This window comes from Neofelis nebulosa, chromosome 7, assembly GCF_028018385.1.
Source record: "Neofelis nebulosa isolate mNeoNeb1 chromosome 7, mNeoNeb1.pri, whole genome shotgun sequence".
Classification (NCBI taxonomy): Eukaryota; Metazoa; Chordata; class Mammalia; order Carnivora; family Felidae; genus Neofelis; species Neofelis nebulosa.
The window spans coordinates 22,428,337-22,455,068 of record NC_080788.1 but is presented as its reverse complement, the minus strand read 5'-3'; the positions used below and the strand labels follow the sequence as shown (position 1 = coordinate 22,455,068).

Genomic DNA, 26,732 nt, shown 5'->3' with positions numbered 1-26,732 from the left:
TAGTCATTTGTTTTTCTTTTTCTCCTCCAATAAAGACCGTATTCTGCAAACAAAAGCAAAAACAAAAAGGTTTCTCTCATTTTGTTATGTTATCCTTAGTTAACTATAAGAATTTCTTTTTGGTGTTGGCTAATATAAAATGGATCTTTTAAATTTGTTTTAGTGCTTAATTGGCTAATGCTGATATGTAGAAAAGGTATTGGATTTTGTATGTTGATGTTGTTCCAGCCATTTAAAATGTTCACATATGTTCTAATATTTAGTCATGGCTTTGTTCTGAACTTTGACAGAATTATTTCTAAACTTTTCATTATTAGGTAGGGACAAGTCTTATAAGTTGGGGATCATTACCCTTTTTTTCTAATTTTATTGAGAAATAATTGATATACATCACTATATACATTTGAGGCATATAGCATGATGGTATGATTTACATATTTTGTGGAAAGATGACCACAATAGGTTCAGCTAACATCCATCTTCTTGGATAGATATGATAAAAACAAAAGAAAGAAAAAAAGGAAAAAAAATATTCCTGTATATGATACAGTAGTGTTGGCTATAGTCATCCTGTTGTACCTTACATCCCTAGTACTTATTTATCTTATAACTGTAAGTTCATACTTTTGATTACTTCCAGGAGTTGTCTCCAGCCCTTCTGGTCAGATAGGGCTGTGAGACACTCTCCACAGTGGATGGGGCTGTGTCAGCTCCTTTGCCTGGATGGGAGGGGTGATAGGGGCTGCTCCAGGCTCCACTTCCCAGACAGGCACTCCAGTTGGGAAGGGCCAGGAGCTACCCTCAGCCTTGGCTGTGAATGAATCCCCTGCAGGTGTATAATGCCTGGTAGAGCATTGCTCTGGGACATTCGGCTCTGTCTGCTCACCTCTGGGCTCAAACACAGCTGGGCTGCACAGCTTCCAAAGCTTCCAGCCCTTCTGGTCAGATGGGGCTGGAAGACACTCTCCACAACACATGGGGCTGTGATTCAGCTCCTTGCCTGAGCGTGGGCAAACCAAACCCTGGGGCTGGCAAAATTCCTCCTTTGAGGAACCAAATCAGGCAGATCTGCACCCTGCTGAGTTCCAAGGTCAGTGTGCCCTCCACACATCCCCAACTTAGTTCTGCAGATGAACAAAACCACTGGTTGGGATTACTGCTTGGAACACTGCAGGTATGAGCTCAGTCTGCCAACATGATCTTCATCTTTTTATTTCTTTTTATATGTTTGGATTCATTTGCTGATGATTGCAAGCTCCTCCCCCTTCTCTGGGACAGTCAGATTCACAATGTTTGAGCCCTACAGATTCCCTTGTAATTCCCGTGGTGTGGGATCAGAGTAAGGACTCCAGCAAAGTAACCCCCATGCTGGGCCAGCTGGCTGTCCCCCCTGGGTTTTCTTTTCCCACTGGAGGAACCAGAAGATAAAGGGAGACCTCTCAGTGGTGCTACACTGGCCTGGGGCTGAGGCGATGTGATTAACATGGAGCTGCTTCACTTATCCTTCTAATGCAGTCTTTCTTGCTCTCTGTGCTGCAGGGGGTGGGGGGTGAAGTGCCCCCCCATATTCTAAGATTCTCTCAGTATTGTCTTGTTCTTGAATAGTTGTCAGTTTTTCTTGAGAAGGGGAGTGAAGTCAGAATAACCTATGTTACCATCCTAGTGATGTCACTCCCAGGATCAAATCCCTTTGTTAATTCGTGGTTTGTTTTGAGTTGATATAATGCATGAATGTGGACTTTTTGGCACCTTTTGAGATAACCATATAATTTTTCTCCTGGAATTTGTTAATATAGCACATTGGCATTAGAATTATGTTTGGCTGTTAGTAACAGAAGAAATAATAGGGGGTTTAGCAAGACTCATACTCTCGTGTGAGTCAGGAGTGAGGCGTTCCAGGGATGGCCACATGGCAGCTCCAGAAATTCCCACAGACTATTCTCCTTCTACCTAAGTCTCCATCTATCCTTCATCACCATTATCCAAGACACTTGGTGCTACAGCGCCAGGCCCCTTCTTTGTCTTTTTATGTCTTTTGCTACAGTTCAGATTCATTTGCTAATCTTTTATTTTAAACTTTACATATATGTTTATAAATAACACTGGCCTATGATTTTCTCTTTTCTGTTACTTCTTTTCTAATTCTGACATCTGAATTATTCTACCTTCATGTAGCAACTAATAAGTTTAGCTACAAGTATTTAATTATTTGACTTATTTGGCTTAAACAAATAGCTATTTATATGAGAAAAATAATCGGAAGTCCAGAGGTGTGGTCTAGGTCTGGGGCAAATGTTCTCTGATACCATCAGGGATAAGCTTTCTACCATCTTTGCATGTTGGGTCTTGTCCTCTGGCTTTCTACCTCATAGTCCCAGGATGATGGTTATACTTGCAGATATCATTTCCTTGCTTAAGAAAGGAGGAGGAAAGGCAAAGTAAGAAGGGACTGTTACAGTTAAGCCTATCCCCTTCTATCAGGTAAGCATAAACCCACCCAAAAACTCATAAACTCAGTGCAGTTGACTTCTGTTTCCATCAGTAGATGGAATCATTCATTATGGCTACATCAAGACTGGTGAATTCCAGATCAAGGGAAAAGAGTAATAATGACTGGCTTTGACCCATTTTGATTCATCCCCCGGTGCTAGGAATTTAGTTTTCTCTGAAAATCAAGGGTTCTTTGCTGCTACAGGATAAACCAAGGTTCTACCAGCAGTAGAGGAATGAATATAAGCTGAGCAACATCTAAGAAAATGAATGGGTACCTTCCCATTTCTTTATATGCTTTTGATCCATTTTTCCACTTGGTTACCAAATTTTTGTGTCTTTGTTTTCCTCAAGCAATGTCTATTCTCTCCTTAGAAATTTCCGGTGGCTTCCCACTGACCTCATGTTAGAATCCAGCTACTTATCCAGACATCCCACAGGGTCTGACCCTAACCTTTATGTACAGTCTCTGTGCCCACTGTCTCTCCTGCCCCTGGATGTGCAAATGTGTTTGTGCCTCTTGGTCTCTGCTTGTGGTGCTCATCCAGCTTGAAATGTCTTTTCAGTCTTCCTAATCCTTTTGAAAAACTCATCTTCCTTTGGCCTTCTTCATTTTGTTGGTCAGAGAGAACTGTTCCTCTATAGTATTCTAATAATTTTTCTTATAAATAGTATTTATCCCAATCAAAGATGAATTATGGTTATTTTCATGTCTACCCATCAAAATGGAGTAGGAACTTAGATTTAATATTCTGGTATACTCCAATTTATGGTGATATTAAGACAAATAAAACAAGAATTCTGCCCTCTAGGGAAGCCCTCTGAGAGAGAAAAGGAGGCAAATAGACAGAGGTAGCAGCTCAGGACATACATGCAGTGTTCAAAGGGTTCCTTTTGTATCATGATGACAAGGAGAGGGACATGGAGAGGGCTTGACCCTTTAGGCTCTTTTAACCTAATAGAAAACTGTCTAAAAAATAGACAGTTAATAGAAAATAGAAAATGTCTTTTCCCAGAAGGAGAGCTGAATAAAATGATGAAATAAATGGTAATAATATATACTAATTATAATATAATGCTAATTTATTAGTAATTTATATTACTAATATTATTTATTAGTAGTAGTAATATAGTTACTACTACTAATAAATATAAACTCGATTAGTGCATTGTTCGGATCCTTTTAAACCCTGTTGCTGGCACACTGATCTGGTCAGACTCATATTTTATTCCAGTGTAACAGCTAGATTTGTGAGCCTGGAGAATAAAAACATAAATCCTGCAAAGCAAGGGAGTCTTACAGGCATTCCAGTGCTGGAGGCTTGGACTTGTGCAGGAAAGCCTGCTGCAGATTTGCAGGGATGAGATCATGCCTCTGACATCCAAGTTCCCTTGGAAGGTGATCATTCTAGGGTGTGGGCACATTACACAGTTGCAAGGATGGAGCTGCTCTCTACAAGTCACAATAAGGGTTTGTCTCATGGTCTTAAAAATTAACTTCCATGTGAAAATATTATTGTCAAAATTAGTGGCTATTATTCCTTGTAAATTCTTTAAGAATTGCCTAGAGTCTTTAATGTGAGTTCAAGGCAGGAAGTGACATAGAAAGAACAGTCTATAAATCTTGGGAGATCATAAGCCTTGAACATGGTAACAGCTGTACATCTGCTCTTGTATTAAGAACTCTGAAGAATCAGATATTTCATTGATGAATATATCATTTCAGTGCACACAAGAGAAAACCTCAGTATATCCTATACTCACTACTGTTCCAAAAAATATAAATTTTAGGGCCACCTGGGAAGCTCAGTTGGTTAAGCATCCAACTTCAGCTCAGGTCATGATCTCGTGGTTCACGAGCTCGAGCCCTGTGTCGGGCTCTCTGCAGTCAGCACAGAGCCTGCTTTGGATCTTCTGTCTCCCTCTGTCTCTCCCCTGCTTCTTTTTTCTTCATCTCTCAAAAATAAGTACATACTTATTTATTCATTCATTCATTCATTCATTCATTTATAAATTTTAGGAGGGACTTTTCTTCCATTTTTCCATACCGTGAGAAAATCATTAAAAGGTATAATTGAGTGTCAACTAAGGAAATGTTTTGCTTCTGATCATGCATCTTCACACATAATATATTTCAAAGGTACCAGACGTTTTGACTTGAGAACATTTGAAGACCCCTGTACCATTATTATAAAGGGAAGGTGAATGGTGACCTTTGGATCAAAGTGGATCTGTGTGAGACTCCTAAGTCTGCCACTGAGCTGTCTGCTCTTCAGTAAAAGGGAACAAAGCTTTTTCCCTTGTAAAGTTGTCTGTATTACAGTTAGCTCACCCATAAAACATCTAGTACAGTCAATGTCATTGTAGGCACTGAGCAAGTAGTAGTTATTTTCCTCATTTAGACAGAGACAGAATTTAGACTCATGGGAAGAATGGCTTTCATTGTCCAACTCCATTCAAATAAATTTGAAACCCAAGATAAAATGGATAAATCTGTAGGAAAATACAGTCTAACAAAATTGAATCCTATAGAGATAGAAAGTCTAAACAGAGTTATTAACATCAAAAAAATAGAGAAGGTGTAAAAGAGTTTATCCCAAAAAAGCCTCAAGAACAGAGGGAATGTTCAATCTTCCAATATCAGATGACCCCAATGCTACTTAGGTTATTGCAAGAGAATTGAGAAGGAAAATTAGCTTCTAATTTTGTTTTGTGTATAACGGCTATAATACCTGACAGAGATTGCACATAAAAATTTTAAAAAATGTATCAAGCTAATGCATTAATATCAATGTAGGAATTTTAAATAAAAATTAGCAAACTGAATCAAAAGCAACATAAAAAAGAAATACCAATGGATTATTAAAGATTTATTACAGGGGTGCTGGGGTGGCTCAGTCAGTTAAGCATCCAACTCTTAATTTTGGTTTAAGTCAGGGTCTCACAGTCATGAGATCAAGCGCCATGTCAGGCTCCAGGGTACGTGTGGAGCCTGCTTGGGATTCTCTCTCCCTCTCTCCCTGCCCCTCCCCTACTCACACATGCTCTGTATCCCCCCCAAATAAACATTTTAGAAAAGATTTATTCCAGAAATATGAGTAAAGTTCAATATTTAAGTCCATTAATAGAATTTATCATATTAATAGAGCTTAACAAAAAAGAAAGTGAAAGTCAACATCCATTCATGACAAGACCACTGATTAAGGCATATGGATGCTATCTAAACATATGTATGGGCATGTGAGTATGTGTAGATAGTTCAAAACCCAGGAGCCACCATCTTACTCAATGTAGAAATACCAAAATTATTCCTGCTAAACTTAGGAGTAAAGCAAATCCCATTATTTCTATTAATATTTACTATTATATTGAGTTAGTCAACTCAATCAGGCAAGAGAAAACAAGGCTTAAGAATTGAAAATTAAGGGGGTAACACAATCTCTATTTTCATCTGATATGATTGTATAACTAGAAAAAGAAGCTTTGGAAAAATTTCTATAAACATTAGGATTTTGTAAAATAGAATATAAATTTAACAGCCATAGAAACACAAATTAAAACCACAATGAGATACCACCTTACACCTGTCAGAATGGCTAACATTAACAACTCAGGCAACAATAGATGTTGGCGAGGATGCAGAGAAAGAGGATCTCTTTTGTATTGTTGGTGGGAATGCAAGCTGGTGCAGCCACTCTGGAAAACAGTATGGAGGTTCCTCAAAAAACTAAAAATAGAACTACCCTATGACCCAGCAATTGCAGTACTAGGTATTTATCCAAGGGATACAGGTGTGCTATTTCGAAGGGACACATGCACCCCAATGTTTATAGCAGCACTATCAATAGCCAAAGTATGGAAAGAGCCCAATGTCCATCGATGGATGAATGGATAAAGAAGGTGTGGTATATATATACAATGGAGTATTACTCGGCAATCAAAAAGAATGAAATCTTGCCATTTGCAACTACATGGATGGAACTGGAGAGTATTATGCTAAGTGAAATTAGTCAGAGAAAGACAAAAATCATATGACTTCACTCATATGAGGACTTTAAGAGACAAAACAGATGAACATAAGGGAAGGGAAACAAAAATAATATAAAAACAGGGAGGGGGACAAAACAGAAGAGATTCATAAATATGGAGAACAAACTGACGGTTACTGGAGGGGTTGTGGGAGGGGGGATGGGCTAAATGGGTAAGGGGCACTAAGGAATCTACTCCTGAAATCATTGTTGCACTATATGCTAACTAATTTGGATGTAAATTAAAAAAATAAAAAATAAGATAAAAGCAAAATATACATACATATATATATATATATATATATACAGAAAATAACTTAAAAAATTTAACACCCATAAATCAATAGCTTTGTTTATTAATATGATAACCAGTTAACACACATAATGGGAAAAAAGATACCTTTTATGAATACCTAGGCATATATCTAACAAAAAATACAGAAATAGACCCAACTGCATATGCAAATTTAACATACAATAAGGGAGGCATCTGAAATTAGTGGTGCTTACTCACCGATGGGTTTTTCTGTAAGCGGTGTTGGAATAGCTAGACAGACATAGGGAAAGTGATAAAATTGGATCCATTCCTCACTTGATACACCAGGATCAACTCCAACTGCATCAGAATTTTAAATATAGGGGTGCCTGGGTGGCTCAGTTGGTTGAGTGGCCGACTTCGGCTCAGGTCATGATCTCGCGGTCTGTGAGTTTGAGCCCTGCATCTGGCTCTCACAGCTTGGAGCTTGGACTCTGCTTTGGATTCTGTGTCTCCTGCTCTCTCTGCTCCCCTGCTTGTGCTCTATCTCTCTCTCTCAAAAATAAATAAATGTTTACAAAAAAAATTTTTAATTAAAAAAAAGAATTTTAAATATAAAAAATAAAACCTTTCAATTAGTAGAAGAAAACATGGGTGAATTTCTCTATAATCTGGAAACGAAAAAAAATTTAAATTAAGACTCAAAATCCCAAAGCATTAAGGAAAAGATAGAAAACTATATATAAACTATTTTTAATAGATTTGATCAAGCTTTGTCAACAAACTGAAGAAAAAAGAAGATGGAGGCAAAACCTATAAATTAAAAAAAAAAAAAAAACCTATCAACCAGTTAACAATCCATGGGCCTTATTTGAATCCTGGTTCAAACTGAAAATCAGTGCCTGAGGCAAAGGAAGAGTTAGCCATAATGATCCTGCCTTCATTTAAAATTTTGCTCAATGGGGTGCCTGGGTGGCTTAGTGAATTAAGCCTCCAATTTTGGCTCAGGCCATGATCTAGCAGTTTATAAGTTCAAGCCCCATGTTGGGCTCTGTGCTGACAGCTCAGCCTGAAGGCTGCTTCTGATTCTGTGTCTCCCTCTCTCTTTCTGCCCCTCCCCCACTTACATTCTTTCTCCCTCTCTCTCTCTCTCTCAACAATAAATAAACATTTAAAAAAAAGAAAAAAATGTGTTCATCAAGAATATTCTTTCACTAAGTTTGATTTTTTTAATTTTTTTAATGTTTATTATTTATTTTTGAGAGAGAGAGACAGAGTGCAAGCAGGGAAGGGTCAGAGACAGAAGGAGACACAGAATCCGAAGCAGGTTCCAGGCTCTGAGCTGTCAGCACAGAGCTGGACACCAGGCTCCAACCCACAAACCAGGAGATCATAACCTGACCCGAAGTCAGACGCTTAACCAACTGAGCCACCCAGGTGCCCCTGATTTTTTTTTAATGTTTATTGTTGAGAGAGAGAAACACACAGAAAGTGAGTGGAGGAGGGGCAGAGAGAGATGGAGACACAGAATTGGAAACAGGTTCCGGGCTCTGAGCTGTCAGCACAGAACACAACGCAGGGCTTGAATCCATGAACCGTGAGATTATGACATGAGCTGAAGTTGGGCACTTAACCAACTGAGCCATCCAGGAGCCCCAAGTTTGATTTTTTTGATGTAGCACTTGATTTCCAAGATCTTTGCAGCGCCTTAAGTTTTGTGGCAAGTGTCTCACCTTCCTCGCCCTAGTCCTGGCCCTGCTGGGTGCCAGGCACTGAGAAGCCTGGAGAGGCTAAAGGAGAAAGAAGCTGGATTCGGGCACTCAAACAGCAGGCCCTCTGTTGGAATAAACGGACATTACAGACAATTACATGCAAGGCATTGACTAGCTTGTTTGCTGTTCTGGGGTGGAGAATAACCCTCAGGTACTCATTCTCCCCAAGGTCTTCCTCTGTCTGTCTCCAGTGGTCAGACTGCCAGCCTCCACCTCCATCTCTGAGTCTGGGTCTCTATCCTATCTTGCTGCCTTCCAGTCTCTGGTTATAACATCTGCTGACAAATCCAATTGAGACGTGCTTTACTTAGGCTCCACTGAAATGAAATTAATGAAAAATAGATCCTGATGCAATTTTACTCTTTATCCTGGCTACATCTTTTTCCTGAAATCTTCCTCTCTCTAGTTAGACCAATCCCTGCACTGCACAATGGCCCAAATCCAGCGGTCTCTACGGCCCGCACCTGTTTGTGCATCTCTCTGCTTGTTGGGAAGCTCCTGGGGGAGCCCAAAGGGCTCATGGTTCCTAGTGTTTGAGCCTCACACACTCACTAGAATAGTAACTAAAGGTAATAGCAACTTAATAAATGCTCATTGCTTGAATAATAAATGAATTCAGGCATCTTGATTACTGGACAGAATGTGGTATTGAAGTCAGGAACACCCATGCAGCATGAACACTGATTCCAAAACAGAGTACTGGAGGCACGCCTGGGCTGTGCAGGGAGAGGGGAGCTCTGTGTGAGCCTGTGCAGCAGGGTTAGTATGGCCAGAGAGGACATCTCCAAGTGATGAATAAGGACAGTGAGCACAACTGGGAAGGAGGGGGAGCCTCATCAGGGGCTGCCCTGGATGGAGGTCTCAGGAGCCAGTGGGCAGAACAGGAAGTTCATTGATCAGAGGTGTGTGTTCTAAAAATCTGACCAATTCTGTATTTCAGCTGAAGAAGGAAGGGAATAAAATTTGGTTAGGGAAATGGAAAGGCAGAAATCAACAAAATAAAAGACAATTATAAAGGGGAAAAATGTCACCATGTTGGTTCTAATGCTGTATCATTATTTTTGCCTCTTTTAGAAATGCTCATTAGCAAGCTAAATTCACATCTCTGAGAGCAGTGGTTCTGGGACTTCAGCACAGGATGGAATCCCCTAAGGACATGTCAAACCAATTGTTAGGGCCCACCCCCAGAGATTCTGATTCAGCAGGCCTGGGGTGGGGCCTGAGAACAGGCATTTGTAGCAAGCTCCCAGGGGGAACCTGTTGCTGCCCTTCTGAGGAATCACTGTTTGAGAATCACTGTTCCAGAGGGCCTGGCTCTGACCCCCAGTAACAAGAGGATGATCTTAAATATCTGTACAGCTCCTAATTGTTTACAGAGCTCTTTCATGGACACTGTGATTCACTTAATCTCCTGTAAATCCCACCAAACCCTGCCATGCCTGATAGAGCAGCCATTCCCCATTGTTTGTTATGCATCCGCCATCAGCCATCAGCCTCCTCAGGGAGGGCACTTAGGATGGGGCAGAGCTAAGGAGGAGGGTTCTTCCCCACTCAGCCCCTTGATGGGGAGGGAACAAAGTCGCATACTCATGCCCATATCTAATTAACTAAACCAAAACAAAGTGTTTTTATTTTTTTTAATGTTTATTTATTTTTGAGAGAGAAGGAGACAGAGCCAAGCAGGAGAGGGGCAGAGAGAGAGGAAACACGGAATCCAATCCTAAGCAGGCTCCAGGCTCTAAGCTGTCAGCACAGAGCCTGAACAGGGCTTGAACTCATGAACCAAGAGATCATGACCTCAGCCAAAGTCAGTTGCTTAAACCACTGAGCACCCAGGTGCCCCAAAACAAAGTTCTTTTAAATAAATGTATGGAGTGCTTTCTAGGAAGTTGGATGGTTTTTGCTTCATTTGGCTAGTAGGAGCTTATAATTTAAACTTCACATTAACCTTCCTATTTAATAACGAACACAAGCCTAATGTGTAATGAAATATGCAGATAGTGCATTTTATCAATATTCCAGTTTTGTCAGTATTTCCCAAAGTATGGAATAGGACCACCCCGTCCACGTCAGAATCAGCCCCTGTGATTCCACCAGTGGATGAACTCCTCCCCCAGCCCTCCACATCTGACGTGTGTTCCTGTGTGTGTGTATACACACATGTGTGTACACACGCATGCATACACACGCATGCACCCACGTCAGAAACAAAGAGACACAGAGGCAGAGAGCCACATTTAATATGCAGATATTAAAAAGACCTATGGCAGTTGCTTTTGTCCCCTCTAGTATGTTGAGGGGGGGGAGAGTGGCATGATAGTTTATTTACACTGTCACAGGAATTAAGGGGACCCCGCTGGGACAGAGCACAGCTCGGAGGTTGGACAGGGGTCAGGCACACAGCCTTGTCACAGCGAAGCTGGACTCTGAAGGGAGCCATGTGAGGAACATTTTCAGTAAGAACCAGGCAAGAGAGCATACTTGTGAGTGTGCAGGAAGCTCTCCCAGGAGTATGACCTCAGGGAATCAAGGGAAAGGAATCCTGCCTGGGAAGCAGAGGGCCAGGGTCTGGAAGAGGGGCAGGCAGGGCCAGGCTGCTGTAAGAGAGAGAGATCAGCATGGGAAGGGCCTCTGGACCCCATGGTCAGCCCAGCCTTGCTGCCTGAAGGGAGGAAGGTGAATGGCCACTGACCACTCTGGGAGCAAGAGGAAGAGGACTGCATGTGGAAACCAGGCACATCTCTGCAGTGTTTCCCCCCCCGCTCCAGCTCTTCCCTTCTCCAAACCTCCATCACCTCACTCATAAAGAGGAGTAATAAAAATACCTATTCAATGCAGAGGATGTTCAACCAAGTGGTTTTTAGAAAAATGCCTAGGCAGGAATCTGGTGTTCAGGCAGTTGCCACTGTCCTGCTGGTCTGTGACCAGCTGGCAATGGGCCATCCCCCACAGGGCCTGTTAAGACCCGTCTCTGGGGCCACCTGGGTGACTCAGTCGGTTAAGCATCCAACTCTTAATTTCTGCTTAGGTGATGATCTCATACTTCGTGAGTTTGAGCCCTGCATCGGGCTCTGCGCTGACAGCACAGAGCTTGCTTGGGATTCTGTCCACCCCTCTCTCTGCCCCTCCCTTGCTCACTCTCTATCTCTCTCTCAAAAATAAATAAAAATAATACTTAAAAAAAAAGACTGGTCTCTGAAGCCCTCAGGGAGACAGTGCTGCCCCTCAGCTGTGCACTTCACCCACCATGGTCTGTCTCATGGGGCTGCTCAGAAGCCAAAGAGTGGTAGATGCACACACATGTTAAGATGGCAGAAGGAACCTGAGTTTCATTTCTTATCAGTTTTCACATAGCAGTTGGAAAACTGCTCTTCTCTCTTTTCTGAGACAGTCCAACCGTGGGATATTACAACAGACAGGGTCCTTATTCATGGGGTCAAAGACCTGGGGCCATACAGGCAGTAGTGATGGGACAACTGTGGCACCAAGAGACTGAATCCTGGGCCAACCTTCTATTCCCATGCTGCACCACCTCTCCTAAGACGAAGTCAGAGTGAGAACAGTTTGGCACACCACTGTTCCCAGGGTGAGACCCTCAGAGGAGTTCTGTCCCACGGCCAAGATGCACAGGAATGAGAAGGATTGCAGAGCCAGGGCATGATCCCCCTGAACTTCACACCAATAGTAGAAGGCAGTATGGGTACATGGGCCCATGAAATGTAGGTTGAGGGACTCAGCAGTGCACTTGAAGAGATGGCATGGGGCAACAGGGTGAGGGTGGCCAAGGTGGCCAGAAGCCTATATCCCCATGGCCCATCTGCCCCTGTCATCACAGTGCCTGAATATGAGGCTTTGGTGGCAGTGGGTGGGGTGGGGTGGGGTGGGGGTATGAGGTTTAAAAAATAAGCCTTCAGGGGATAGGCAGAGTAACTTCTTTTCATGCAAATGGTTATATTTGAATGTGGTTTAAAAAAAAGTATATTTTAAACCCACTCTTTAATCTCTGCATGGAGGACAAGGTACAAAGAAGGAGGTAGTAGGCATAAATCTGCACTCTAACACTAGCAAAAGCTTGTCATGGTCACAGCACGGTGACCTATATGAGCGTAAAAATATTTTGACGGAATTACTCCCAATGACCAAAAGGTGGAAACAACACAGGCATCCAGCTACAGATGAACAGATACACAAAAGGTGGTATATCCATACAATGGAATATTATTCAGCCTTGTGAACTGCATCTGCGTGTCCCCTCAAAATTCATATATGTTGAAGCCCTAACCCCCAATGTGGTATATTAGCAGGCAGGGCCTTCAGGAGGTAATGAGGTCTAGATGAAGTCATGAGGTTGGAGCCCCATGATGGTATTAGTGTCCTTGTGAGAAAGAGAGACTAGAGTTCATTTTCTCTAGTGAGTTCTGCTGTGAGAACACAGCAAGAAGGCAAGAAGTAGGCAGTCTGCAAGCCAGGAAGTGGGCCTTCACCAGGCACTGGCTCTGCCAACACCTTGATCTTGGACTTCCCAGCCTCCAGAACAGTGATAAATAAATGTCTCTAGTTTACATCATCCAGTCTGTGGTATTTTGTTTCAGCAGCCCAAAGAGACCAAGACAAGCCTTAAAAAGGAAAGAAATTCTGACCTGCTACAACACAGAAGAACCTTGAAGCCATTACCCTTAAGCAAACTAAACCAGTCGCAAAAGGACAAGTATTATAGGATCCACTTTTATGACATACCTAGAGTTGTAAGATTCAGAAACAGAAGTAGTACAGTGGTTGCCAGAAGCTGGGGATGGGGGAGAAATGGGGAGTTCGTGTTTAATGGGTACAGGGGAAGATGAAAATGTTCTAGAGATAATGGTGGTGATATTTGCACATCACTGTGAATGGTAATGCCACTGAACTGTGCACTTCAAAAAGGTTAAAATGATAAATTTCATGTTACATATGTTTTCACAATAAAAAAACAGCTAAGGTTAAATGTATTAACTAGGTGTTGGTAGCAGGATTTATAACAGCTCTGTACTGTGAAAGGGATACTCATTGAAATATGGATACCTACTAAAATGAAGTAAGTTGAGGTACCCCTTCCTTTGCAGAAGCCACCTGGATGCAGGGGCTGATGGTTGCTAGTAGGCAGGTGCCTGTGGGGCCCAGTCGGGGAGCAATGGGCCACAGACTGTTGACCATGTCTCAGATGCAGCCTCATGTGACAAGAAGCAAAGCCTTCAGCTCTGTCTGCAATTAAGAATAACATACTCTTATTCTCTGATTTGCCCCCCAGGTGGAAGTGACAAAAGAGGAGCTCCACCAGCCAAGGCTCCAGTACGTGGAGAGAAGGAAGAAGGCAATCTCCTAATTGGTACCATATACATCAGGTCAAATAGTTTTCTTTCTTTCCAGCAACACCAACCAAAAGTTCCACCCAACTAAGAGCCATGTGCAAGATAGTGTAAAAACAGTGAACATCTCTGAGGTCACACATCTCCCTGCCTGATCCCCCATCTTAATAGTCTTGAACCATAGATGAGCTTATTCCCCCTTACAAATACACAAAGAGGATCAAAGAGGTTAGACAGCATGTCACATCTCCCCATAGTGGCAGGTCTGGGGCTCAGGTTAGGCCAGCGTGCCTGGCTCCAAAGCAGCAGCAGTTGTCAGAGAACCTGGCCTACAGAGCAGAGCGTCCAAGTGGTGGTTATCTGGAAAGAAGGAAAAGGACACTCAGCAATAGCATGGGATTTGAACTCACCCCACAATGGGTAAAATTAATAGCATACTTAATTATATGCTTACTTTATGCCAGTGTAAAATTTTCCATAGCCTTTTATATCAGTATAACATCTACAGTGGTCTCAGCAAACTTTCTGTAATAGTCCAGATAGTAAATGTTTTTAGTTTTGTGGGCCTTGTGGTCTCTGTGTTAACTGCTCAACTCAGCCATGTGCAAAAGCAACCAGAGACAACATGTAAATGAATGGATGTGACTGTGTTCCAATACAATTTTATTTACAAAAACAGATGGGGGTCACAGGTGGCCCATGGGCCATAACTTGCCCACCCCTTATGTATGCAAACACAGGGATACATTTCCATTTTATCAGCCATGACCAGGTATCCACCAGTGGCCCAGCACCGGTTCACCAGTGTGAGCCTCACATGCCATGTGCTGGTTGCTTTCCTCCAGCAATTGGCTGGTGCCTCTTGTGGTCAGGCTGCAGGATATCTGTTGTACGTTTCTAACCAGGATTATCCTACCTGGGAAATCTAGCATCCTTATGAATTTTGTTCAGCTGTTACTGTGACTGTCATGGTTCTTGGAGAGATGACAGATAGCTTAGCAGACATCTCAGCAAGTTTGGTATCTCAGTCAACTCTGGATTATGTGGACTCCTTCCGAAGAGCCAAGTGGGGGGTGAGAGCTGAGGGGGTGGGTTGGCACACTGATAAAGCCTGTAATTGGGATATGGTGGGTGACACAGTTACACTGTGGAAGTGTTACATGTTTGAGTAACTTGGAAGAGGATTGGAAATCAAGAGTAACTCCAGATTAATCAACGTGTACTTAGGGGGTTGATTTTTTTTAAGTTCTTATTTATTTATTTTGAAAGAGATGCAGACAGCACAAGTAGGGGAGGGGCAGAGGGAGAGGAAGAGAGAATCCTAAGCAGGCTCCACGCTGCTACCGCAGAGCCCAGTGTGAGGACTGTGAGATCATGAACTGAGCCAAAGAGTTGGACGCTCAACCAACTGAGCCACCCAGGAGCCCCAGGTGTTTGATTTTTTTTGTAAAGAATCTACTCTATCTTCTTTTCAACCAGCTGTCATTGGAGGTAACAGAACATAAGGTCAGAAACACTTTAGTTCATAATGCCCCCCTTCTCTCATAGGGCACACTCAGAGGGATGAAACTTGGATTTGAGTTTTATTCAGTGTCCTACATGAAGAATGGAGCAGTTATCCCAAACAGGCAGAAATGGCTTCTCTCCATTCTCTGTGTGTTCTCACTCACGTGCACTTTTGCCACTTACATCCCCACTTACAGCACTGTGGCTTCCCTCTTCTTTCTTGCAGATGGATGGTTTCTAGCCTGCTTCCAAACCCCACCTCGGCTGAGTGTTGGGCAGCCCTTCTACATGATCCTATGACTCTTGATATGGACGCAGTCCTGTCAGACTTTGTTCGGTCCACAGGGGCAGAACCTGGTCTGGCCAGAGACCTGCTGGAAGGTAAGCTGGCCTCCTCATCCCACGCCACTCTCTTGGCCCTAACTACTTTGCAACCCGGTGACAAAAGATAAGAAGATTTTTCTTGCCTGACAATGGTTGTACCTGGACTCTTAAAAAAAGGTGGGGGGGGGGTGATGAAATTATTTTTGTTATTCTTGGCTTTATTTTGAGTATGGAATAGATTACTCAATTCTACAGTAATAGTGCAAAAGGCATTATTAGTTCGGCTTTGCTTTGCATTAAAGCTTAAAGATATTGAATCAATTTATCAGAAATCACTTTTTATAAAGGAACTATATTCAATAGAGCAGAAATATATTCCATAGAGCAGAAATCATAGAACATTCAAGAAAACATTTTATTGGAGACCTGAGCATTTCTTTTTTAAAAAATTTTTGACGTTTATTTATTATTGAGAAACAGAGAGACACAGAGCATGAGCAGGGGAAGGGGAGAGAGAGGGGAAGACACAGAATCTGAAGTAGGCTCCAGGCTCTGAGCTGTCAGCACAGAGCCCAACACAGGGCTCAAACTCACAAACTGTGAGATCATGACCTGAGCCGAAGTTGGTTGCCTAACCAACGGAGCCACACAGGCACCCTAAGACCTGAACATTTCTCATCTCTATCTTCACTGAGACAAAAATACTTTAGGCCAAAGTTTTTGATGAATAAAAACCACCTAGCAGCCAGTAAAATAAGTGGTAATAATTCATACACAAGAAGGCAGAATTCATCATCAAGCTGTACATGTAGATATCATTTGTTACATGAAAAATGTGCAATTTCTGTCTCAAGCTCTAAAATGGATTTACTTTGTGTATTTTGAAAATCTTTGTGGTGTGTGTGTGTGTGTGTGTGTGTGTGTGTGTTTGGTGGGGTAAAAGGTGGGAAGAGCCTGTTATAATTCCTCAGAACAAACAAATGCGTGAGAGAATTTTTAAATGATTACCCTTGGCTTCAAATGTATAAGCCACTGTTTATGGAATTAGCTAAGACTTGGTTAAGTATCATAAATCACTGTCATCCCTTAATTCACTTAGGAAACGATGTGGATTACTCTACATTTGTGGGAATGGTGGAGGTTACCACTCAATCCTAGTGAAAATTAAAAGCCAGCTCTTCAAGGGTTCTGAGAAAATGGCAATAGGGAAGCAGCAACAGTGCAATTTTTAACTTTCCCTGAAGCTCCCAGAATGTCAGACAAACTCAGAGTTCAGAATAAAATATGCTTACTGAACATTTATGACATACATACATCAAAGTGCGATTTTCAGCTCCCAGTAGTCACATCCTCTCCCTGCATTTCCGTTGTTCTGAAGTAAGCAGCAGTGCAAAGAGGCAGGTTCAGAATGAGGTTGGCAGCGAGAGCTGGGGCCAAATCCAGATCCAGCCACTTACTGCCTGTGACACATAGGGCAGATTATTTTCTTCCCTTAACCTCAGTTTTTTCTGTATATTGAGACTAACCCACCTTCCAGGGTGATTACACGCATTAGAAGCTGTGGTGTCAAATGCTTAGAGTGACCTGTGTGTAGCAGAGGCTCAAAAAACAGTTGAAAAAACAAACAAACAAACAAAAACAGTTGGAGAAGATCCCCTTTGACATTGCAGCCTCGGTAACTGGCACTGACATTGTGCTTAATATCTAGACAGCCTTAAATAGAAAATGAGAATTGTCAGCTTTTTTCTTCCTTAATTTTATCTTTTAAATGAAAATACTGAAAAATTGACCTTTTGGGGTGCAATTCTAAGAATTTTAACACATGCATAGATTTATTTTTTTAAGTTTATTTACTTTGAGAGAGAGACAGAAACAGACTGAGGGAGGGACAGAGAGAGAGGGAGAAAGAGAAACCCCAAGCAAGATCTGCACTGTCAGTGCAGAGAACAATGCGGGGCCCAAACCCACAAAATGTAATATCATGACCTGAGCTGAAATCAAGAGTCAGAAACTTAACCAACTGAGCCACCCAAGTGCCCCAACATGCATAGATTTATGTTACTATTACCACTCTCAGATGAGAGAATCACCTCATTCCCCACCCCCAGTCCACCCTTCTGCTCTGTTTGACGGCCATGCCCTCTCCCTCCCTATCCACTGGCAGCCACTGCTCTGTTTCCTGTCATGTTAGCTTTGTCTCTTTTAAGAGTGCCATAGAAATGGCGTCACATAAAACCTAATCTTTTGAAACTGGGTCTGTTCACTCAGCATAATTATTTTGAGATTCATCCAAGTTGTGTGTGGAGTTTGTCCCTCTCTATTGCTAAGTGCTACCCATTCTAGAAATGAACCACAGTTTGCTTTCCAGTCACCTGTGCAAGGGCATTTCAGCTGCTTCCCATTTGGGGCAGTTATGACTAGAGCTGCTATAAACATCTGAGAACTGGGGTTTTTGTGAACATAGTTGAAATTTTTCCAGGGTGAACACAGAGAAGTGGGGTTTGCTGGTTCATATGGTAACTGTATGTTTAGATTTAAAAGAACTTGCCGAGCTGTTTTCTAGAGTGCTGAACCATTTTGCATTTCCACCAGCAATGGTATTTCTTTTTTCATTATCATTATTTTCATGATTTTCATGGGTGTGTTTGGATATTTCCCTATCACTTTAGTTTTCATTCCCCCACTGACCAATGATGTTCAGTTTTTTGTTATTATTTTCTATCTGTATCTTCTCTTTGAAGTGTTCATTCAGTTGTTTGGCCTATTTCTAAATGGAGTTATTTGATTTCTTACAGTGGAATTTTGAGAGTTCTGTATATATTCCGTGAATATCATCCTTTGTCAGAGATGAGATTTGCAAATATTCTCCGCCAGTCTGCGCTTGAATTTTTATCCTCTTGCCAGTTTCCTTTGCAGAGCAAAAGTTTTTAATCTTGACGAAGTCCAATTTATTTTTTTCTTGCATAGGTGACATTTCAGGTGACATGTCTAAGAGCCTTTGCATGACAGTCATGAAGATTTTCTCCTAGATGGTTTCTTAAAAGTTTTATACTTTATGGGCACCTGGGTGGCTCAGTCGGTTAAGAATCCGACTTTGGCTCAGGTCATCATCTCTCAGTCTATGGGTTCAAGCCCCGCATCAGGCTCTGTGCTGACAGCTCAGAGCCTGGAGCCTGCTTCCCATTCTGTGTCTCCCTCTCTCTCTGCTCCTCCTCTGCTCGTGCTCTGTCTCTCTCCCTCTCTCTTTCTCTAAAAACAAATAAACATTTTTAAAAAATTATAAAAGTTTTATACTGGAGATTTACAATTTTAGAGTTCCGGAAGATGGCGGCGTAGGAGGACGCTGGGCTCACCGCGCGTCCTGCTGATCACTTAGATTCCACCTATACCTGCCTAAATAACCCAGAAAACCGCCAGAGGATTAGCAGAACGGAGTCTCCGGAGCCAAGCGCAGACGAGAGGCCCACGGAAGAGGGTAGGAAGGGCGGCGCGGCGGTGCGCGCTCCACGGACTGGCGGGAGGGAGCCGGGGCGGAGGGGCGGCTCGCCGGCCAAGCAGAGCCCCCGAGTCAGGCTGGCAAAAGCGGAGGGGCCGGACGGACTGTGTTCCGACAGCAAGCGCGACTTAGCGTCTGGGAGGTCATAAGTTAACAGCTCTGCTCAGAAAGCGGGAAGGCTGGAGGACAAAGGGAGGGAGAGCTGCTGAGCCCCCGGACGGCAGAGCTCAGCTTGGCGGGGAACAAAGGCGCTCGCCAGCACCATCTCCCCCGCCCATCCCCCAGCCAAAATCCCAAAGAGAACCAGTTCCTGCCAGGGAACTTGCTCGCTCTGCGCAAACACCCAACTCTGTGCTTCTGCGGAGCCAAACCTCCGGCAGTGGATCTGACTCCCTCCCGCTGCCACAGGGCGCCTCCTGAAGTGGATCACCTAAGGAGAAGCGAGCTAAGCCTGCCCCTCCTGCCCCCGTGCACCTTGCCTAACCACCCCAGCTAATACGCCAGCTCCCCAGCACCACAAGCCTGGCAGTGTGCAAGTAGACCAGACGGGCCACACCACCCCACAGTGAATCCCGCCCCTAGGAGAGGGGAAGAGAAGGCACACACCAGTCTGACTGTGGCCCCAGCGGTGGGCTGGGGGCAGACATCAGGTCGGACTGCGGCCCCGCCCACCAACTCCAGTTATACACCACAGCACGGGGGAAGTGCCCTGCAGGTCCTCACCGCTCCAGGGACTATCCAAAATGACCAAACGGAAGAATTCCCCTCAGAAGAATCTCCAGGAAATAACAACAGCTAATGAACTGATCAAAAAGGATTTAAATAATATAACAGAAAGTGAATTTAGAATAATAGTCATAAAATTAATCGCTGGGCTTGAAAACAGTATACAGGACAGCAGAGAATCTCTTGCTACAGAGATCAAGGGACTAAGGCACAGTCACGAGGAGCTGAAAAACGCTTTAAACGAAATGCAAAACAAAATGGAAACCACGACGGCTCGGATTGAAGAGGCAGAGGAGAGAATAGGTGAACTAGAAGATAAAGTTATGGAGAAAGAGGAAGCTGAAAGAAAGAGAGATAAAAAAATCCAGGAGTATGAGGGGAAAATTAGAGAACTAAGTGATACACTAAAAAGAAATAATATACGCATAATTGGTATCCCAGAGGAGGAAGAGAGAGGGAAAGGTGCTGAAGGGGTACTTGAAGAAATTATAGCTGAGAACTTCCCTGAACTGGGGAAGGAAAAAGGCATTGAAATCCAAGAGGCACAGAGAACTCCCTTCAGACGTAACTTGAATCGATCTTCTGCACGACATATCATAGTGAAACTGGCAAAATACAAGGATAAAGAGAAAATTCTGAAAGCAGCAAGGGATAAACGTGCCCTCACATATAAAGGGAGACCTATAAGACTCGTGACTGATCTCTCCTTTGAAACTTGGCAGGCAAGAAAGGCTTGGCACGATATCTTCAGTGTGCTAAACAGAAAAAATATGCAGCCGAGAATCCTTTATCCAGCAAGTCTGTCATTTAGAATAGAAGGAGAGATAAAGGTCTTCCCAAACAAACAAAAACTGAAGGAATTTGTCACCACGAAACCAGCCCTACAAGAGATCCTAAGGGGGATCCTGTGAGACAAAGTACCAGAGACATCACTACAAGCATAAAACATACAGACATCACAATGACTCTAAACCCGTATCTTTCTATAATAACACTGAATGTAAATGGATTAAATGCACCAACCAAAAGACATAGGGTATCAGAATGGATAAAAAAACAAGACCCATCTATTTGCTGTCTACAAGAGACTCATTTGAGATCTGAGGACACCTTTAGATTGAGAGTGAGGGGATGGAGAACTATTTATCATGCTACTGGAAGCCAAAAGAAAGCTGGAGTAGCCATACTTATATCAGACAAACTAGACTTTAAATTAAAGGCTGTAACAAGAGATGAAGAAGGGCATTATATAATAATTACAGGGTCTATCCATCAGGAAGAGCTAACAATTATAAATGTCTATGCGCCAAATACCGGAGCCCCCAGATATATAAAACAGTTACTCATAAACATAAGCAACCTTATTGATAAGAATGTGGTCATTGCAGGGGACTTTAACACCCCACTTACAGAAATGGATAGATCATCTAGACACACAGTCAATAAAGAAACAAGGGCCCTGAATGATACATTGGATCAGATGGACTTGACAGATATATTTAGAACTCTGCATCCCAAAGCAACAGAATATACTTTCTTCTCGAGTGCACATGGAACATTCTCCAAGATAGATCATATACTGGGTCACAAAACAGCCCTTCATAAGTTTACAAGAATTGAAATTATACCATGCATACTTTCAGACCACAATGCTATGAAGCTTGAAATCAACCACAGGAAAAAGTCTGGAAAACCTCCAAAAGCATGGAGGTTAAAGAACACCCTACTAACGAATGAGTGGGTCAACCAGGCAATTAGAGAAGAAATTAAAAAATATATGGAAACAAACGAAAATGAAAATACAACAATCCAAACGCTTTGGGATGCAGCGAAGGCAGTCCTGAGAGGAAAATACATTGCAATCCAGGCCTATCTCAAGAAACAAGAAAAATCCCAAATACAAAATCTAACAGCACACCTAAAGGAAATAGAAGCAGAACAGCAAAGGCAGCCTAAACCCAGCAGAAGAAGAGAAATCATAAAGATCAGAGCAGAAATAAATAATATAGAATCTAAAAAAACTGTAGAGCAGATCAACGAAACCAAGAGTTGGTTTTTTGAAAAAATAAACAAAATTGACAAACCTCTAGCCAGGCTTCTCAAAAAGAAAAGGGAGATGACCCAAATAGATAAAATCATGAATGAAAATGGAATGATTACAACCAATCCCTCAGAGATACAAACAATTATCAGGGAATACTATGAAAAATTATATGCCAACAAATTGGACAACCTGGAAGAAATGGACAAATTCCTAAACACCCACACTCTTCCAAAACTCAATCAGGAGGAAATAGAAAGCTTGAACAGACCCATAACCAGCGAAGAAATTGAATCGGTTATCAAAAATCTCCCAACAAATAAGAGTCCAGGACCAGATGGCTTCCCAGGGGAGTTCTACCAGACATTTAAAGCAGAGATAATACCTATCCTTCTCAAGCTATTCCAAGAAATAGAAAGGGAAGGAAAACTTCCAGACTCATTCTATGAAGCCAGTATTACTTTGATTCCTAAACCAGACAGAGACCCAGTAAAAAAAGAGAACTACAGGCCAATATCCCTGATGAATATGGATGCAAAAATTCTCAATAAGATACTAGCAAATCGAATTCAACAGCATATAAAAAGGATTATTCACCATGATCAAGTGGGATTCATTCCTGGGATGCAGGGCTGGTTCAACATTCGCAAATCGATCAACGTGATACATCACATTAACAAAAAAAAAGAGAAGAACCATATGATCCTGTCAATCGATGCAGAAAAGGCCTTTGACAAAATCCAGCACCCTTTCTTAATAAAAACCCTTGAGAAAGTCGGGATAGAAGGAACATACTTAAAGATCATAAAAGCCATTTATGAAAAGCCCACAGCTAACATCATCCTCAATGGGGAAAAACTGAGAGCTTTTTCCCTGAGATCAGGAACACGACAGGGATGCCCACTCTCACCGCTGTTGTTTAATATAGTGCTGGAAGTTCTAGCATCAGCAATCAGACAACAAAAAGAAATCAAAGGCATCCAAATTGGCAAAGATGAAGTCAAGCTTTCGCTTTTTGCAGATGACATGATATTATACATGGAAAATCCGATAGACTCCACCAAAAGTCTGCTAGAACTGATACATGAATTCAGCAAAGTTGCAGGATACAAAATCAATGTACAGAAATCAGTTGCATTCTTATACACTAACAATGAAGCCACAGAAAGACAAATAAAGAAACTAATCCCATTCACAATTGCACCAAGAAGCATAAAATACCTAGGAATAAATCTAACAAAAGATGTAAAAGATCTGTATGCTGAAAACTATAGAAAGCTTATGCAGGTAATTGAAGAAGATATAAAGAAATGGAAAGACATTCCCTGCTCATGGATTGGAAGAATAAATATTGTCAAAATGTCAATACTACCCAAAGCTATCTACACATTCAATGCAATCCCAATCAAAATTGCACCAGCATTCTTCTTGAAACTAGAACAAGCCATCCTAAAATTCATATGGAACCACAAAAGGCCCCGAATAGCCAAAGTAATTTTGAAGAAGAAGACCAAAGCAGGAGGCATCACAATCCCAGACTTTAGCCTCTACTACAAAGCTGTAATCATCAAGACAGCATGGTATTGGCATAAAAACAGACACATAGACCAATGGAATCGAATAGAAACCCCAGAACTAGACCCACAAACGTATGGCCAACTCATTTTTGACAAAGCAGGAAAGAACATCCAATGGAAAAAAGACAGTCTCTTTAACAAATGGTGCTGGGAGAACTGGACAGCAACATGCAGAAGGTTGAAACTAGACCACTTTCTCACACCATTCACAAAAATAAACTCAAAATGGATAAAGGACCTGAATGTGAGACAGGAAACCATCAAAACCTTAGAGGAGAAAGCAGGAAAAGACCTCTCTGACCTCAGCCGTAGCAATCTCTTACTCGGCACATCCCCAAAGGCAAGGGAATTAAAAGCAAAAGTGAATTACTGGGACCTTATGAAGATAAAAAGCTTCTGCACAGCAAAGGAAACAACCAACAAAACTAAAAGGCAACCAACGGAATGGGAAAAGATATTTGCAAATGACACATCGGACAAAGGGCTAGTATCCAAAATCTATAAAGAGCTCATCAAACTCCACACCCGAAAAACAAATAACCCAGTGAAGAAATGGGCAGAAAACATGAATAGACACTTCTCTAAAGAAGACATCTGGATGGCCAACAGGCACATGAAAAGATGTTCAACGTCGCTCCTCATCAGGGAAATACAAATCAAAACCACACTCAGATACCACCTCACGCCAGTCAGAGTGGCCAAAATGAACAAATCAGGAGACTATAGATGCTGGAGAGGATGTGGAGAAATGGGAACCCTCTTGCACTGTTGGTGGGAATGCAAATTGGTGCAGCCGCTCTGGAAAGCAGTGTGGAGGTTCCTCAGAAAATTAAAAATAGACCTACCCTATGACCCAGCAATAGCACTGCTAGGAATTTATCCAAGGGATACAGGAGTACTGATGCATAGGGGCACTTGTACCCCAATGTTTATAGCAGCACTCTCAACAATAGCCAAATTATGGAAAGAGCCTAAATGTCCATCAACTGATGAATGGATAAAGAAATTGTGGTTTATATACACAATGGAATATTACGTGGCAATGAGAAAAAATGAAATATGGCCTTTTGTAGCAACATGGATGGAACTGGAGAGTGTGATGCTAAGTGAAATAAGCCATACAGAGAAAGACAGATACCATATGGTTTCACTCTTATGTGGATCCTGAGAAACGTAACAGAAACCCATGGGGGAGGGGAAGGGAAAAAAAAAAAAAAGAGGTTAGAGTGGGAGAGAGCCAAAGCATAAGAGACTGTTAAAAACTGAGAACAAACTGAGGGTTGATGGGGGGTGGGAGGGAGGGCAGGGTGGGTGATGGGTATTGAGGAGGGCACCTTTTGGGATGAGCACTGGGTGTTGTATGGAAACCAATTTGACAGTAAATTTCATATATTAAAAAAAAAAATAAATTAAAAAAAAAAAAAAAAAAAAAAAAAAAAAAGTTTTATACTTTAGGTCTCCAACTCATTTTGAGTGGATTTTTGTATGACGTGAGATTTGGGCGAGAATTCATTTGTATACATATGGAAGTCCATTTGTTTCAACACCATTTGTTGAAATGCTTATCCTTCCTCCTCTGTTGAATTGCCTTGGTGCATTTGTCAAAAACCAACTAAATGTATCTGTGGGAAGCTATTTCTTGATGCTGATTGTGTCCCATTGATCAACATGTCTATTCTTCTGCCCGTACTTTGCCATCTTGATTAGTATAGCTTTGTGGTGAGTCTTAAAATCAGCATGATTCTTCCAACCTTATTTTTCTTTTTCAAAAGCATTTCAACTATTCTATTACCTTTGCCTTTCCATATAAATATGAGCATTAGCTTATGTCTGTTTATAAAATTTCCTGCTGGGATTTTGATTGGAATTATGTTAAATCTGTAAATCCTATGTTTTGCCTTACACTCTATGAAGTCAGCATAGCCATACTTTACATTTATGTAGGACTTCTTTGTTTTCTTTCATCCACATTTTGTAATTTTTAGCCTATAAATCCTATATGTGTTTGTTAGATTTATATATAGGCCTTTTTTTGAGGTACTGTAAATGGTATTTTTTTAATTTCAGTTTCTAATTGTTCATTGCTAGTATCGAAAAATATAACCGATTTTTGTGTGTTGCCCTTGTATCCTACAATCTTTATAAATTCAATTATTTGTTCTAGGGTATATGTGTATGTGTACACCCTCATGCATGGGTGTGTGTGTGTGTGTGCATGCATGTGAAAATCCTTTGGATTTTCTACATAGGCAGTCATGTTATCTCTGAATAGGGGGAGTTTTATTTATTCCTTTCAAATATGTATGCCTTTTGTTTATTTTTCTTGAATTATTGCATTGGCTGGAACTTCCAGGAAAAGGTTGAATGGTAATGGTGAAAGAGAGCATCCTTGCCTTGTTCTTGATCTTAGGGGGGGAGCAGTCCCCCATCAGTCTTTCATCATTATGTAAAATAGCTGTAGGTTCTTGTAGATAGTTCTTCATAAGGTGGAGGAAAGTCTTTTCTGTTCATAGTTTGCTGAGAGTTTTATCGTGAGTACATGTTAACTTTTTCAAATGCATTTTCTACACAATTGATATGATCCAGTGTTTTTTCCTTCTTTAAACTGCTAATAAAATAGATTATACTGATTGCCTTCTAATACTAAAGCAGGCTGTCAGCCATTATTTAGATTTTTCTTTTTTAAAAAATTTTTAAATGTTTTATTTTTGAGACAGAGAGAGACAGAGCATGAATGGGGGAGGGTCAGAGAGAGAGGGAGACACAGAATCTGAAACAGGCTCCAGGCTCTGAGCTGTCAGCACAGAGCCTGATGCGGGGCTTGAACTCAGGAGCTGTGAGATCATGACCTGAGCCAAAGTCAGACGCCCAACCGACTGAGCCACCCAGGTGCCCCTATTTAAAGATTTTTCTAATCCACATTTTTCTCTTCTCCTGAGACTCAGCTGATATGAGTGTTAGAATTTACTACCATTCTCAATTCACTGCAGTTCTATTCACTTTCTTTCTCAATCTTACATCTATTATTCCAATTAGATTATTTCTGTTGCTCTGTTTATATATTTACTATTTCCTTTGTCATCTCTATTCTGTTATTGAACCCATCCAATGAATTATTTTGTTTGGGTTGTTGAAACTTTTTTTATTTCTTTTTTTTAATGTTTATTTATTTAT

General features: G+C 41.7%; 1 protein-coding gene across 2 annotated transcripts in view; it reads left to right on the top strand.

Annotated features, from left to right (window-relative positions):
- OTUD7A (OTU deubiquitinase 7A) overlaps positions 1–26,732 on the top strand; it is a 391,197-nt gene that overhangs the window by 203,078 nt on the left and 161,387 nt on the right. For both annotated transcript variants that reach the window (XM_058736847.1, XM_058736845.1), the window contains 2 exons: positions 13,831–13,924; positions 15,621–15,775. In XM_058736847.1, the coding sequence (XP_058592830.1) occupies positions 15,625–15,775 (151 nt within the window). In that variant the 5' untranslated portion in view covers positions 13,831–13,924; positions 15,621–15,624. The remainder of the gene's footprint in view (positions 1–13,830; positions 13,925–15,620; positions 15,776–26,732) is intronic.